The sequence below is a fragment of the Salmo trutta genome, chromosome 17 (assembly GCF_901001165.1).
Source record: "Salmo trutta chromosome 17, fSalTru1.1, whole genome shotgun sequence".
In the NCBI taxonomy this organism is placed as follows: domain Eukaryota; kingdom Metazoa; phylum Chordata; class Actinopteri; order Salmoniformes; family Salmonidae; genus Salmo; species Salmo trutta.
In genome coordinates, this window is record NC_042973.1 from 22,965,370 (window position 1) to 22,982,845 (window position 17,476).

General features: G+C 41.4%; 1 protein-coding gene across 2 annotated transcripts in view; it reads left to right on the forward strand.

Annotated features, from left to right (window-relative positions):
* The window catches only part of LOC115151889 (VPS9 domain-containing protein 1), a 30,424-nt gene that overhangs the window by 4,637 nt on the left and 8,311 nt on the right, over nucleotides 1–17,476 (forward strand). For both annotated transcript variants that reach the window (XM_029696212.1, XM_029696211.1), the window contains exons 7-13: nucleotides 312–364; nucleotides 911–998; nucleotides 1,103–1,188; nucleotides 1,308–1,774; nucleotides 1,872–2,001; nucleotides 3,149–3,354; nucleotides 6,810–6,888. In XM_029696212.1, coding sequence (XP_029552072.1) covers nucleotides 312–364; nucleotides 911–998; nucleotides 1,103–1,188; nucleotides 1,308–1,774; nucleotides 1,872–2,001; nucleotides 3,149–3,354; nucleotides 6,810–6,888 — 1,109 coding nt within the window. The remainder of the gene's footprint in view (nucleotides 1–311; nucleotides 365–910; nucleotides 999–1,102; nucleotides 1,189–1,307; nucleotides 1,775–1,871; nucleotides 2,002–3,148; nucleotides 3,355–6,809; nucleotides 6,889–17,476) is intronic.

Consider the following 17,476-nt stretch of genomic DNA (forward strand, 5'->3'; position numbering starts at 1 on the left):
AGTCCACTTGATTAAGTTACACCAGGATCCAAATTATGGCATGGCTGAATGAGCCTTACCTGTGATCCTTGGTAAACACATTCCAGTCACCCCATGTTATGTCTCCTGTAACTGAGTCATAAGAGGACGCTTAAGAGTTACATCATCTATTATAGTGACTGACCTGTTAGTGTTGTTTGAAAGTAGCTGCCTTCTGAGAGAATTTATGCTATTGGTTATCCATGGGGATAGGCATGTAGCTTTGGGGTGAGCTGCTGTTTTATGTTTAGATCCAGTGGACATTTGGGAAGGGTTCCTTAATACGAGTGAAGCTCCAAAGGAAGATGGAGGAGAGGAGACTGCGGCTGCAGGAGGAGGCCAACAGGTGAGCATTTGTCCCCTCTGACAGTAGAACTCGGTACACATCACATTACACCACAGTTCGTCTGTTGTATGGCTTTACAGGCTAACCGCATCAGTAATGTCTGTAGTATAAGTGCTGCTACTTTGTAGGAATTGGAATAATAACAGAAACCTGACACTTGTGTATTTGCAGTTAAGTTTAGAATACTTCAGAACCATCTCCCCTCATTAACCACTCAATCCACCCTTAATTTAAGTCTTCTGATATGTAGTATGAAAGTAATTGAAATGGTGCTTGGAGCTGAGCTCCAGTTGCATCCATGTATCTGAGTAAGGGCTCCTGAGTGGCACAGGGGTCTAAGGCACTGCATCTTGAGTGCTTGAGGCGTCACTACAGACACCCTGGTTCGATTCCAGGCTGTATCACAACCGGCCGTGATAGGAAGTCCCGTAGGGTCCAGCGTTGGCCGGTGTAGGCCGTCATTATAAATAAGAATCTGTTCTTAACTGACTTGCCGAGTTAAATAAAGGTTCAATAAAAAACTCAATGTGTCTGTGCTGTATGCAGGAGGTTTGCAGCGTCTGGAACAATTACTGCAGAAGAACAGGAGCAACGTATTCTGTACACAAATGTTTTGGAATATGAACAAGATCATGTGAGTTCAAAGTGCAGTGACAACTTGACAAGTCATTGTGTTGATAAGTGAACTTTAGTGTTTGCTGTCGAGTTGTCCTCATCCTGTGTATGTTTGACTTATAGGACTGGCCCAAGCTATGGAAAGCCAACATTAAGAAAAATCCTGATGATGCCACATTGGTGTCCGGCCTTGTTTCATGTCTTCTCAGGTACTAAACACGAGGCCGCACAAGGCAGTCCTAGTCCTATATTTTGCCATACATAATGTGGCTTAATTTCCTTTTGAATAGAGGAGTAATTTTGATTGTGTGCTTTGTGTGTATCCTAGCTGTCCAGACCATCCTGTTATGATGCTACTGAAAAGGCTCCAGTACAGAGTTTACAACAGGCTCTACCCAATCGTGAGTAAGAGTCTCCCTGCAAGTCCTGCCCTGCCCATGAAACCCTCCCACAGCGCTCAGAGCCTGTTGATGTCAGACTCTCATCAGAACGCGTCAAAATCAGAAGTGGGCCACAGTATGTCCTCCGATGCCTCTCTCAATATTTCCTTCTCCCATGACCATATTGCTAACGAGGAGGATGGGGATGGGCCTCATACACTGGACAGGGAGAATTCGTTTGAGGATCTGGAGCAGTTTCTGACACAGCTGGACTGGGCTCCATCACATGGGGACCCTGATGTGACCTTTGAACAGTCACAGTTGGATCAGGAGGAGTCTCTCGTTCAAGACTTGGAGATGCGTGATCTCAAAGAACACCTCAAGGCTATTGTGAAGGACATCCATATTGCCATTGGTTAGTATGAGTGTTAAAATGTACTATGTAGTAGACCTCATGTTTTGCAGTGTTTTCTCATTGTTGAGGGAAATGTATGAAAATAACTTTGTTGCAGATCAACTGCTGTCGCTATGTCTGCTCTCCTTTGAGTGTCTGAACACAGCCAGTTCTAAGGACCTGTGTGTGGCCAGCATAGAAGAAGCCTTCTTCACTCCCCTCTGGAGCTCTTTGTTGGCTCTCTTCAGGTAATCTTGTCGTCTTTTTTTTTTTTCCAGCTATGATCACTTGCCCATATTTTGTGGCAAAAACTAGTGATTGGGGTTTTGAAATAATTTCACTATTCGAATAGTATCATACATTTCTGTAGGATATTCGAATTACAGGTGTGTTTTTTTAATACAACTTAGTTTTAACCTAAGGACTACTGGCACTATATTGGTTAAGCTGCGGAGGGGGCAGTGTGTGTGAGGGAGAACAGATGGAGGGAGAGGCGCCAAGGCAACTCGGTGACAGCCAAGACTAGCTAACTTGTAGCAGCTACAATATTATTTATCATCCCATATATCAGTGCCTGCCTTGACTAGAGTAGCCTAGAGAAGCTAGCCAGCTATAGCTATCTAGGCTAATTGAGGCCACATGCTGCTTTCTCCCCAACTCCATTCAGATAAAACGACCGCTTACCTGTTGGTTGCTCAGTGATAGCCTACTCCTTCTCATTTCGCTAACTTTTCATTCTGTGATTTTATTCCATCTTGCATTGCGTTAGTGAACTATCACTCCACTTGCTACACTTTAAGCCTCTGCTGAATTTAATTAGCTAACATAAACAACAAGCTACACATGTGAAGGTTACCAGTTGGCTACCAGTCTTTTTTTATGGGATGCACGTCATAAAACCTACATTGAAAAGTTTGTTTTATTAAATTAATAATTTTAAATGTCATGGTATATCCTATATGTAACAATGTCACATGGATATCTTATTTACGTTTAGAAAAAGCATTTTCACTGTTAAAATAGGCCTATAAAAACAACACAAGAATTCGAATACTAACGTCCGTTCGGATATTTGATATTCGAATAACTGTGCACATCCCTAGTAAAAGCTTCTTGTTTGCAAAATGAGTTGGATGTCAGGCAGTGGTCGGTAGATGGCGTCAGTATGCTACAACTAGAAACTCTCTCTTCTCCTATTAGCCTGCTGCATGGTTGATTATGCGTATCAGTGTAGTGAGATGATTAACTGACCTGTGATTCAACCATTCCTTGACGTATTGAATCTAATGTCCGTTTAGAAAGGTAGTTCAGTGTGAAAGCTGGTGTCAGTCATGTCACAATACTTGTTGATTTGGCATGGTTACCTCTTGTATCTTTGTGTCCTGGACTATGAAGGAAGGTCCACAGAGAGAGGGAGCTGTCCTTTGAGTCCAGTATGAGGCTGTATCGAGATGCCTCACCTGGTGATGTTGGTGTCGCATCGAAACTGTACCCCCAGGACCCTGTCGTGCTGCGTGGTTCCTACCCCTATGACTCGGCAGTGCAGGAGCTTCGCTTGCTGTGCAGAGATTGCTGTCCCCAGAGAAAGCTGGAGTGCATTGGTGAGTGAGACCCTCACTGGACAATGATGGTGTGGGAACTGTTCTTTACATTGCTCATACCGCGGAAGCTTTTAATTGGGGGGAAAACCCATGTTTCTCTGCTCCAATAACATCCAATACACAATGTTCCTTTATTTCAGACAGGCTGGAATCTGTTTTGACTTGTTTGTGTGATGTTATTGATGTTTTCCATATGCCTACAGTTGAAGTTGGAAGTTTACATACACCTTAGCCAAATACATTTAAACTAAGTTTTTCACAATTCCTGACATTTAATCCTAGTAATAATTCCCTGTTTTAGGTCAGTTAGGATCACCACTTTATTTTAAGAATTTGAAATCTCAGAATAATAGCAGAGTGATTTATTTCAGCTTTTATTTCTTTCATCACATTCCCAGTGGGTCAGAAGTTTACATACACTCAATTAATATTTGGTAGCATTGCCTTTAAATTGTTTAACTTGGGTCAAACGTTTCAGGTAGCCTTCCACAAGCTTCCCACAATAACTTGGGGGAATTTTGGCCCATTCCTCGTGACAGAGCTGGTGTAACTGAGTCAGGTTTGAAGGCCTCCTTGCTCGCACACGCTTTTTTAGTTCTGCCCACAAATGTTCTATAGGATTGAGGTCAGGGCTTTGTGATGGCCACTCCAATACCTTGACTTTGTTGTCCTTAAGCCATTTTGCCACAACTTTGGAAGTATGCTTGGGGTCAATGTCCATTTGGAAGATCCATTTGCGACCAAGCTTTAACTTCCTGACTGATGTCTTGAGATGTTGCTTCAATATATCCACATAATTTTCTTTCCTCATGATGCCATCTATTTTGTGAAGAGCACCAGTCCCTCCTGCAGCAAAGCACCCCCACAACATGATGCTGCGACCCCCGTGCTTCAGTTGGGATGGTGTTCTTTGGCTTGCAAGCCGCCTCCTTTTTCCTCCAAACATAACGATGGTCATTATGGCCAAACAGTTCTATTTTTGCATCATCAGACCAGAGGACATTTCTCCAAAAAGTACAATCTTTGTCCCCATGTGCAGTTGCAAACCGTAGTCTGGCTTTCTTTTTATGGCGGTTTTGGAGCAGTGGCTTCTTCCTTGCTGAGCGGCCTTTCAGGTTATGTGAATATAGGACTAGTTTTATTGTGGATATAGATACTTTTGTACCTGTTTCCTCCAGCATCTTCTCAAGGTCCTTTGCTGTTATTCTGGGATTGATTTGCACTTTTCGCACCAAAGTATGTTCATCTCTAGGAGACAGAACGCGTCTCCTTCCTGAGTGGTATGACGGCTGCGCGGTCCCATGGTGTTTATGCTTGCGTACTATTCGTACAGATGAACGTGGTACCTTCAGGCGTTTTTGGAAATTGCTCCCAAGGATGAACCAAACTTGTGGAGGTCTACATTTTTTTTTTCTGAGGTCTTGGCTGATTTTATTTTGATTTTTCCCATGATGTCAAGCAAAGAGGCACTGAGTTTGATGGTAGGCCTTGAAATACATCCACAGGTACACCTCCAATTGACTCAAATGATGTCAATTAGCTTAACAGAAGCTTCTAAAACCATGACATAATTTTCTGGAAATTTCCGAGCTGTTTAAAGGCACAGTTAACTTAATGTATGTTACCTTCTGACCCACTAGAATTGTAATGCAGTGAATTATAAGTGAAATAATCTCTGTGAACAATTGTTGGAAAAATACTTGTCATGCACAAAGTAGATGTCCTAACCGACTTGCCAAAACGATTTTTTGTTATCAATAAATTTGTGGAGTGGTTGAAAAACGACTTTTAATGACTCCAACCTACAGTGGAGGAAAAAAGTATTTGATCCCCTGCTGATTTTGTACGTTTGCCCACTTACAAAGAAATGATCAGTCTATAACTTTAATGGTAGGTTTATAGGAACAGTGAGAGACAGAATAACAACAAAAATATCCAGAAAAACTCATGTAAAAAATGTTATAAATTGATTAGCATTTTAATGAGGGAAATAAGTATTTGACCCCCTCTCAATCAGAAAGATTTCTGGCTCCCAGGTGTCTTTTTATACAGGTAACGAGCTGAGATTAGGAGCACACTCTTAAAGGGAGTGCTCCTAACTGGAGCATGTTACCTGTAAAAAAGACACCTGTCCACAGAAGCAATCAATCAGATTCCAAACTCCCCACCATGGCCAAGACCAAAGAGCTCTCCAAGGATGTCAGGGACAAGATTGTAGACCTACACAAGGCTGGAATGGGCTACAAGACCATGGCCAAGCAGCTTGGTGACAACATTTGGTGCGATTATTTGCAAATAGAAGAAACACAAAAGAACTGTCAATATCCCTCGGCCTAGGGGCTCCATGCAAGATCTCACCTCGTGGAGTTGCAATGATCATGAGAACGGTGAGGAATCAGCCCAGAACTACACGGGAGGATCTTGTCAATGATCAAGGCAGCTGGGACCATAGCCACCAAGAAAACAATTGGTAACACACTACGCTGTGAAGGACTGAAATCCTGCAGCGCCCGCAAGGTCCCCCTGTTCAAGAAAACATATACATGCCCGTCTAAAGTTTGCCGATGAACATCTGAATGATTCAGAGGACAACTGGTGAAAGTGTTGTGGTCAGATGAGACCAAAATGGAGCTCTTTGACATCAACTCAACTCGCTGCGTTTGGAGGAGGAGGAATGCTGCCTATGACCCCAAGAACACCATCTCCACTGTCAAACATGGGGGTGGAAACATTATGCTTTGGGGGTGTTTTTCTGTTAAGGGGACAGGACAACTTCACCGCATCAAAGGGACGGGGCCATGTACCATGAAATCTTGGGTGGGAACCTCCTTCCCTCAGCCAGGGCATTGAAAATGGGTCGTGGATCGGTATTCCAGCATGACAATGACCCAAAACACACAGCCAAGGCAACAAAGGAGTGGCTCAAGAAGAAGCACATTAAGGTCCTGGAGTGGCCTAGCCAGTCTCCAGACCTTAATCCCATAGAAAATCTGTGGAGGGAGCTGAAGATTCGAGTTGCCAAACGTCAGCCTCAACCTTAATGACTTGGAGAAGATCTGCAAAGAGGAGTGGGACAAAATCCCTCCTGAGATGTGTGCAAACCTGGTGGCCAACTACAAGAAACGTCAGACCTCTGTGATTGCCAACAAGGGTTTTGCCACTAGGTACTAAGTCATGTTTTGCAGAGGGGTCAAATACTTATTTCCCTCATTAAAATGCAAATGATTTAATAACATTTTTGACATGTGTTTTTCTGGATGTTCTTTGTTATTCTGTGTCTCACTGTTCAAATAAAACTACCATTAAAATTATAGACTGATCATTGCTTTATAAGTGGGCAAAGGTACAAAATCAGCAGGGGATCAAATACTTATTCCCCCCACTGTAAGTGTATGTAAACTTCCGCCTTCAACTGTTTGTTAGTCACCTTTGTTTTGCTTCCTGTTCTGTTGCAGTTCGGACGTTGCGTCTGATCTGTGCTTGTGCTGAGGACTACTCCTGCCTTCATGAGGCAGAATCCAAAACCGCAGCCATGTGAGTGTAATGCTACAACATTGCTATTATGGATATGAACATGCTGAACCATGCTCGTTTCCCCTCAAATCTCTCACACACAGTGCAAACAGTGTTATTTACAGTGCCTTCAGAAAGTATTCACACCTTGACTTTTTCCACATTTTGCTTCAATGTAAATTTAAAATGGACTAAATATATATTTTTTTGTCACTGGCCTACAAACAAATATCCCATTATGTCAAAGTAGAAATGTTTTTACATTGTTTACAAATTAACATAATAAAAAAAAAAAAAAACTACCTCATCACTTTACCCCACACACATTCAACCACAAAAACCAGGGAGGTTTTCCAATGTCTCACAAAGAAGGGCACCTATTGGTAAAAAAAAGGCCAAGGAAACAGTTAGTTTAATGGCTGTGATAGAAAACTGATGATGCATCAACAATATTGTAGTTACTCCACAATACTAACCTAATTGACAGTGAAAAGAAGGAAGCCTGTACAGAATACAAATATTCCAAAACATGCATCCTGTTTGCTATAAGGCATTAAAGTAAAACTGCAAAAAATGTGACAATGTTTGGGGCAAATGCAACACATTACTGAGTACCACTCTCCATATTTTCAAGCACAGTGATGACTGGATCGTGTTATGGGTGTACTTGTCAGTGTTAAGGACTAGGGTGTTTTTCAGGATAAAAAAAACTGAATAGAGCTAAGCACAGGCAAAATCCTGGAGGAAAACCTGGTTGTCTGCTTTCCACCAGAAACTGGGAGATGAATTTCCCTTTCAGCAGGACAATATCCTAAAACACAATGTCAAATCTATGCTGGAGTTGCTTACCAAGATGACATTGAATGTTCTTGAGTGGCCTAGTTACAGTTTTGACTTAAATATACTTGAAAATCTATGGCAAGACCTGAAAATGGTTGTCTAGCAATGATCAACAACCAATTTGACTGAGCTTGAGGGATTTTGAAAAGAATAATGGGCCGATGTTGCATAATCCAGATGTGGAAAGCTCTTAGACTTGCCCAGAAAGACTCAGTTGTAATCTCTGCCAAAGGTGCTTAAATAAAGTATTGACTCACAGGCTGACTACAAAATACATTTAGAAATCTATATTATTAAATTATTGCACCCACACTGCTCACACATGCCAACGAGCGTCTGCGTTGCCAAGGGCTTTAATAGAAGTCAGTTCTATTTCTGACTCAGATCGAGCTGCAAGTCCTGACTCTCCCATCTCCTCATTGGTTTATAGAAGCAGGTACCCACGTGCCATCTCCTCATTGGTTATACCCACATGGGTGACTGAAAGACGAAATAGGTCGGTGACGGTAACACGGAACCCAAACCGGCTGTTTGCATGCGCAATCGTGCATAAATGTATTTTGTCCCCCCCACACCAAATGCGATCACGACACGCAGGTTAAAATATCAAAACAAAATCTCAACCAATTATATTAATTTGAGAAACAGGTCAAAAAGCATTAAACATTTATGGCAATTTAGCTAGTTATCTTGCACTTGCTAGCAAATTTGTCCTATTTATCTAGCTTGCTATTGCTAGCTAATTTGTCCTGGGATATAAACATTGAGTTGTTATTTTTACCTGAAATGCACAAGGTCCTCTACTCCGCCAATTAATCCACACATAAAATGGTCAACCGAATCGTTTCTAGTGAACTCTCTTCCTTCCAGGCTTTTTCTTCTCTTGATTTTATATTGCAATTTATAAGTAGCTCGCAACAGCAAGCTAGCTAAATTGGGCAAATTAGCTAGCAAGTGCAAGCTAGCTAAAATGCCATAAATGTTTAATGCTTTTCGACCTGTCCCCAAATTAATATAATTGGTTCAGAGTTTGTTTTGATATTTTAACCTGCGTGTCGTGATCACGTTTGGTGTGGGGGGACAAAATAAATGTATGCACGATGGTGCACGCACGCAGCTGGTTTGGGTTCTGTGTTAGTGGTGTGAATACTTATGTAAATTAGATTTCTGTATTTAATTTTCAATAAATGTTATAACTTGTCCAAAAACCTATTTTCACTTTGTCATTATGGGGTATTGTGTGTAGGGGGATATATATATTTAATCCATTTTGAATTCAGGCTGTAACAACAAAATGTGGACTAAGTCAAGGGGTATGAATACTTTCTGAAGGCACTGTTTATTAAAAAAAATATAAAAAAATATGCACTATTCTGTGTTTGTGCTTTATACAGACTTACTGTACAGATATTTTGGGGGGAGTATCCAAATATAATTTAGGACCTCCTGCCTCGGTCAGTGGTTGCCTTGTCAGACTTCATCAGAGATCACTAAGGCCAGACACAGCAGGGGTCTGGCCAAGGATCACTGCCCCCTGCAGAGTGCCCCATCCTGGCCGACCCTCAAAGTGGGTCGCCTTGTCTGGAACATAGGCAGGGCCCAGCTAGCCTAGGAGCTGTGGATGGGAAAGCGGCTCTACTGGGCAGCAGAAAGAGCTATAGGTCAGAGACCATGTAATGGGTATGCAGAGTGTAGACGTTAAGTCATTTGAGGTTGGGGTGGGGGAGTAATGTAGTGAGAAAGTTTACTGGGTTGTTTGCTTGATTAAGTAGTCTACTACTAGAAGAGCATTTAATGAGGTTTGCTAGTGTAGTCAGGAAACTGATGGGGTAGATCAAACGTTTAAGAGCCAGTCCACACGCACCTAAATGACACCCAGTAAACGTCTGTCTGCATAAAATTCTAATTGGACTGAAGTCCTATTCACACGGGACCAGTGTTACTAGAGAACGTCGGTTATGTAATTATTACCCCAGCATGTCTGTTTTTTCCAGTGGATGATTCAGACGGGTTTTGTTTTAGCAAACTGCCCTGTAATACGTTTTTCACTCATTCACAATTGACCGTTATGACGGAAGCCTGGAGGCTCTTCTATGCGTGATGATATTTCAAATGTCTAGGGATAGCCTAATGTTGGCCTAATGGCCTTGAGTTCGGAGGAAGTCAAAATAATAATGCATATCAATAAGAACTATGAAATGTAACCTACGCAGACATTTAATTACCTGATGGATTTATCAATTCATTGCACTGTATATTGTCCACTTCATCTTTTAAGCGAAGTATGGCACTGGGAAAGTGCCATACAGTCATCTGTAGGCTACATGCATAGCACTTTGTTTTAAGCATCAATTTGTTCCCATGTTCTTACCCAAACTAAGATGCAGCACCTGTTAAACCCTGTAATATCCTTCAGAACACAGGGATGTATATTCACACAGGATTAGTATTATCAGAGGACCTTCGTGTTTGCTGAAAAACAGTAGGTTTTTAGGGCTGTGATGACCTTCCTTCCAAGTAAAAATTACTGACATGGCAGATTCGGACAGAACTAAAATGACAGATATGGGGAAGTTGTGCTCGTGCACATAATTACATGACCTTAGCTCCCCCAGTAGAACTTATCCCATCCGAATAGGGCTTAACAGTGAAATGCTTACTTACTGGCTTTTCCCAACAATGAAGAGAAATAATATTAAAAAAATAATACAAGGAATAAATACACAATGAGTATTAACTTGGCTGTACAGTATACATGGGGTACCAGTACTGAGTCGATGTGCAGAGGTACGAGGTAATTGCAAGCGTTTCGCCACACCTGCAATAACATTTGCTAAACGTGTATGTGACCAATAAAATTAGATTTGAGTTAGATATGTACATATAGGTAGGTATAAAGTGACTAGGCAACAGGATAGATAATTAACAGTAGCAGCAGCGTATGTGATGAGTCCAGAGTTAGCCCGGGTAGCTATTGATTAACTATTAAGCAGTCTCATGGCTTGAGGGTAGAAGCTGTTCAGGGTCCTGTTTGTTCCAGACATGGTGCATCGCTGTCGCTTGCCATGCGGTAGCAGAGAGAACAGTCTATGACTTGGGTGGCACCAGTCTTTGACTCCAGCCACCCATAGGCCCATTGCACGAGCTTATATCAAATCATATGTATTTCTAAAGCCCTTCTTACATCAGCTGATATTGCAAAGTGCTGTACAGAAACCCAGCCTAAAACCCCAAACAGCAAGCAATGCAGGTGTAGAAGCACGATGGCTAGGAAAAACTCCCTAGAAAGGCCAGAACCTAGGAAGAAACCTGGAGAGGAACCATGCTATGAGGGTGGTCAGTCGTCTTCTGGCTGTGCCGGATGGAGATTATAACAGAACATGGCCAAGATGTTCAAATGCTCATAGATGACCAACAGGGTCAAATAATAATGATCACAGTGGTTGTTGAGGGTGCAACAGGTCAGCACCTCAGGAGTAAATGTCAGTTGGCTTTTCGCAGCCGATCACATTGAGTATCTCTACCGCTCCTCCTGTCTCTAGAGAGTTGAGAACAGCAGGTCTGGGACAGGTAGAATGTCTGGTCAGGGTTCCATAGCCGCAAAGCAGGAAGTAAAAGCAGGAAGTGTACCCATCAATATGTGTTTGAACCACATCAGTTAACGTAGCAACGCGCATGTCCCACATATCTGAGGATCTGTCTTTTTCAGCCATCTTTTTTTTGAGGGGTGCAAAATCCACGTGTCACTAGGGTTGTTGTGGTGAAGTCATGAAGATAGTCAAATTCCACGTGACCGTTTAGTTATGGTAATTAGGTTTCTCCAAGCTCTGAAGCTGCTGATGGTCATTAGTAGCCTTCCAAACTGCCTGGTACTCAGCACTCTATTGTCCTTCTAATCACTATGACATCAATGCCAATGTATTAGAAAATCTAATCAAACACTTCATGAGAGCCCATGTGCTCATGTTGCTAAAAATGTCTATAGGCTATGCAATTGCGAGAGAGAACTGAGTAATGGCCTCTCTTACAGAGGATCCCATCAGTTTTCTATAGGCTAGGCTTGCTATATTTATTTCTCAACCTTCCTAATATTAAGCACATTGCTTCTCTTTAAAACAGGAGTATAGCCTACCTGGCTGGCATGAAAATAAACCATGGGGAAAGGCGTCCTCCATTTGTTATTTAAATGCATAGATTACGTTTTTTCCCCCCCCCTGTTTCGATACAGTGCATAATGGTCCATTGTAAATCAAAACAAATTGAGTGATAACCTAATATTATCACTTGTGAATGATGCCCAGCATAAGAAACAATGGCTGTTATTTTTTAAATGTTATTTATTATTTGTATGTATTTTTTCGAAGCAGTCGCACACCTCTTGTAGCCTAGCCCATGGGCCTGTATCTTTTAATAAGGTTTGTATCACAACTAAAGTGGCCAAATAACTTCTTTAAAATGAAGCAAGTTAATCTGCGTTACAATGGTCTTAGCGCCTAACTGACATACATAAGGGCACAACGGCCACTGGCCGTAAAAGACATGGATTTTTTTTTTAGGGTGCATTACGGCCCCACAAAGGGGATGCCACCGTAAAATTGCTTGTCAAATTGTGAATGAGTGACTGATATAGTGTGTACAGCCTGTGCAAAAAAACTAAGCAGAGCTCATGCCTTTCAAGTGTTTTATTTTTTTTTTTATTTTATTTTTTTTCAAATCCTCATTAGTTGCATCATGCAGCTTTACAATGTATTAAAAATAAAAACATAGCCCAATGTTTGGAACCACTGAAGTTACATGAACTCTAAATGAAGCATATAGGAGTACCTATTTCTTTGTTAGCCGCTCAATACACTGTGCACTCCCTGAAAATGTTTGGAGAAAATATCCTTTCTGTTTTATTCAGCTTTGTTCAATTGTATTCATGCTATAAAATAATGTCAAGGAATTCTAAGCAAATCTTGTCTGAAAAATGAACTAGGGTAGCCCACAGCCATTTGGCATAGCCAGATCAGGACCTAACATAAGGACAACTGAGTATTCTGTTCTTCTGAAATGGACTACATTTTCTTCATATTATGCTTCTTTAGACCTGTCTAAAATAATGGATTTATTAGACTTTTTAAATGTAGGTTTCCAAAGGTCTGTGTCAGTGGCTTGTAGGAAGCCAGGAGATGCTAAATGTGTTTGTTAATTAACGGGCAATTACCGTGAGACACAGTTATTTGCTTGACAATCACCGGCTGATGAAATGTTGTGACCGCAGAACCCTACTTGTCACTTAAATCATGCTGGATTGATTGCTTTCATTGTACTCCTGCGACTTTTTCATACTCTTGCTTGTGCCTGTCGCTTTTTCACGTTAACGTTACGACTGCGGAAATGTTTGTAATGACTTGTCAAAGCCCGATAATAGCTGAAGAGGGCTCAATGGAATACATTGTCTTTAGCGTTCTGCATCGTCTCGAGAGTTACACCACAAAAACATAAGAAATAACTATTTTGATGGGTATCAATTTGTGAAATGTATCATTTTAAAACAATTCAATTTTTTACAAATTATATGCACTAAAATGAAAGCTACATCTGAAAATAAACACTGATTAGTGATGTCTGATCTCACGAATAATGTAAAGTATGTATAAATGTGTGTAATCTAGAGCCAAGCGTGTTGATTTTAAACCGAGGCTATCCTGTTATTGACACACTTGTTGAATTATGCAACAGAACGTGACAACAGTAATTGAGGCAGTCTGGATGGCACAGGTGAGTGTATGTAGGCCTAGACATGGCAAGTGTTTAGTGGTTGCAGCCCTATGCCACCCCTTTGTTAAGCTATTCATATACACTGAATAAACACAACTTTAACACCTGCTCTTTCCATGACTGACGAGGTGAATGCTATGATCCCTTATTGATGTCACTTGTTAAATCCGATTCGATCAGTGTAGATGAAGAGAAGGGTTAAATAAGGATTTTTTTTAAAGCCTTGAGACAACTGAGACATGGATTGTGTATGTATGCCATTCAGAGGGTGAGTGGGCAAAACAGAAGATTTAAGTGCCTTTGAACGGGGTATGATATTAGGTGCCAGGCGTACCGGTTTGTGTCAAGAACTGCAAAGCTGCTGGGTTTTTCACTCTAAACAGTTTCCTGTGTGTATCAAGAATGATCCACCACCCAAAGGACATCCAGCCAACTTGACACAACTGTGGGAAGCATTGGAGTCAACATAGGACAGCATCCCTGTGGAGCGCTTTCGATGCCTTGTAGTCCATGCCCCGACGAATTGACTGTTCTGAGGGCAAAAGGCGGTGCAACTAAATATTAGGAAGGTGTTCCTAATGTTTTGTACACTTGGTGTATATGAGTGCATTCTAAGAAACCAAAAGAGATATTTGACAAATTGAATACCTGAATTCCCACATCCCAAAACTTTTTTTGTCGGTGCCAGTAAAATGTTTTATGTGCTATAATTTAGTAAATATCTGATGGATTTTAACAAATGTAAAAGCTTAGAATATCTTCATCCATTGTCCAACTTGCATTTATAAGAATACTTTTTCAAACCTTTTAATCATTTTGATGACCATTGCTAGCTAAAGACCCAGTGCTGTCAATTTTTTCCCCCCCTGCATCATATTGTATAAAAGCTGATGAAACTAATGCTGTAAAAGTGTAAAAACATTTGATCAGTGTTGCACTAAATTACCAAAAGTGGACACTCCTTCAAATTAGTGGATTCTGCTATTTCAGCCACACCCGTTGCTGACGTGTATAAAATCGAGCACACAGAGGCAAATATTTGCTTTACTGAAGTGCTCAGTGACTTTCAACGTGGCACCATCCTAGGATGCCACCTTTCCAACAAGTCAGTCAAATTTCTGCCCTAGTAGAGTGGCCCCGGTCAACTGTGATGTTATTGTGAAGTGAAAACTACTACGAGCAACAACGGCTTAGCCGCAAAGTGTTAGGCTACACAAGCTCACAGAATGGGACCGCCGACTGCTGAAGCATGTAGTGCGTAAAAATCATCTGTCCTCGGTTGCAACATTCACTACAGAGTTCCAAACTGCCTCTGGAAGCAACGTCAACACGAGCTGTTCATCAGGAGATTCATGAAATGAGTTTCCATGGCCGACCAACTGCACACAAGCGTAAGATCACCATGCGCAATGCCAAGCGTTGGCTGGAGTGGTGTAAAGCTCGCCGCCATTGGATTCTGGAGCAGTGGAAAAGCGTTCACTGGATTGATGAATCACGCTTCACCATCTGGCAGTCCAATGGATGAATCTGGGTTTGACGGAAGCCAGGAGAACGCTACCTGCCCGGATGCATAGTGCCAACTGTTTAATTTTGGAGGAGGAGTAATGGTCTGGGACTTTTTTTCGTAGTTCGGGCTAGGCCCCTTAGTTCCAGTGAAGGGTAATCAAAATGCTACAGCATACAATGACATTCTGTAGCTGACTGTGCTTCCAACTTTATGGCAACAGTTTGGGAAGGCCCTTTCCTGTTTCAGCATGACAATGCCCACATGCACAAAGCGAGGTCTATACAGAAATGGTTTGTCGAGATCTGTGTGGAAGAACTTGACTGGCCTGCACAGAGCCCTGACCTCCACCCTATCGTACACCTTTGGGATGAATTGGAACACCGACTGTGAGCCAGGCCTAATCGCCCAACATCAGTGCCTGACCTCACTAATGCTCTTGTGGCTGAATGGAAGTAAGTCCCCGCAGCAGTTCCAACATCTAGTGGAAAGCCTTCCCAGAAGAGTGGAGGCTGTTATAGAAGTAAAGGGGGGACCAACTCCATATTACTGCCCATGATTTTGGAATGAGATGTTCGACGAGCAGGTGTCCACATACTTTTGGTCATGTAGTGTATTTCCTGATAGTTGCTGGTGGAAATCTACACAGGACCTTTTTAACACCAGGTTTGCATGGGTGGGAGATTCGGCATTCCATGGTGACCTCATCTTGTTGTAAGTTGGTTAATAGACCAATAACAAAGAGTTCCAAACCTCTCAGACAATGGTTTGTTTTCTCCTTGCCACTCAGACCACTCCCAGACAGTCATAGGAAAATTATTGCTTGAGAAATTCTTTGCTAAAAACAATTTTAGCTATATATTTTATTTATTTATATTTTTTACTTCACTAGGGTAGGGGGCAGTATTCGGAATTGTGGATGAAAGCGTGCCCAAATTAAGCTGCCTGCTACTCAGGCCCAGAAGCTAGGATATGCATATAATTGGTAGATTTGGATAGAAAACACTCTAAAGTTTCAAACTGTTAAAATAATGTCTGTGTATAACAGAACTGACATGGCAGGCGAAAACCTGAGGAAAATCCATCCAGGAAGTACTATTATTTTGAAAGCCTATCCACCATACAAAGACTTAGGACCCAGTTCACGATCTCTATGGCTTCTTCTACATGTGACCAGTCTTAAGGCATTGTTTCAGGCTTTTACTCTGAAAAATTAGGGAGATGCAGCACTTTCAATGAGTGGACAGTGGAAATTTCCAGACATGAGTCCAGCGCGTGATTGGGAGTGCGCCTTTCTTCTTTCTCCTTTTCTATTGACGAAGCTTTTGTCTGGTTGAAATATTATTGATTATTTATGACAAAAACAACTTGGGGATTGATTTTAAACATCGTTTGACGTGTTTCTACGAACTTTTATTGTACTTTTTTGTCTTTTCATCTGGATGTTAAGGGCGCTTTGTGCCTTTGGTTACTGAACTAAACACACCAACAAAACGGAGGTTTTTGGACATAAAGAGGGACATTATCAAACAAAACTAAAAAAAATGTTGTGTCGCATGGAGTCCTGGGAGTGCCACCAGATGAAGATCAAAGGTAAGTGATTAATTGAATCGCTATTTCTGACTTTTGTGAGTCCTCTCCTTGGCTGGAAAATGTCTGTATGGTGTTTTGTGGCTAGGCGCTGTCCTAACATAATCGCATGGTGTGCTTTCGCCGTAAAGCCTTTTTGAAATCGGACACTGTGGTTGGATTAACAAGAAGTTTATCTTTAAAATGGTGTATAATACTTGTATGTTTGAGGAATTTTAATTATGGGGTTTCTGTTTTGAATTTGGCGCCCTGCAATTTCACTGGCTGTTGTCTATGTGGGACGCTAGCGTCCCAATGATACCAGAGAGGTTAATATGGAAGTCTATTACAGTAAGGTAAAGTTACCCAGAAATTATTTTGATATTGATATAAAAAAAGGTTGTATTGGGCCTTTAATCATTTGAATTAACATTCTACATTACCAATGAAAGGTAGTCATTGTGAGTGTACCCATTAGTTTACCAGACAAATTGACAGGGTTATCTGTTCGAAGCCGCTTCTATTCATTTTATTTCTATGGCAGCACATGCAGTCAGGAGAGGAGAAAATGTGTGTTTTTAAAAACAATAAATATAATTTATTTTTGATGCTTTTCGAATGGTTATTAGGGAGACCGCGGTCATAAGGCTGACCGATTACGGCCACAGCCCTAAGCTCATGCTCTATATTTGTCTCCTTGTATTGGAGTGTGCAGAGCAGTCAGACTTTGGATGTGGTTTGCTGGATACCACTTCTTAGCTCTGGCGGATGTAGCTTATTTTTGGGAGCCCCATAATCTAGTGGCTGCTGGTGACTGTTATGCAATGGAATATGAGTTCAGAAACTTCCCTTTTCGGTCTTACACTAGATACAATTTGGGTATAGTCAATATATTTTAGTGTGTGTGTGTGATGTTTTGTTTTTGGACATGGC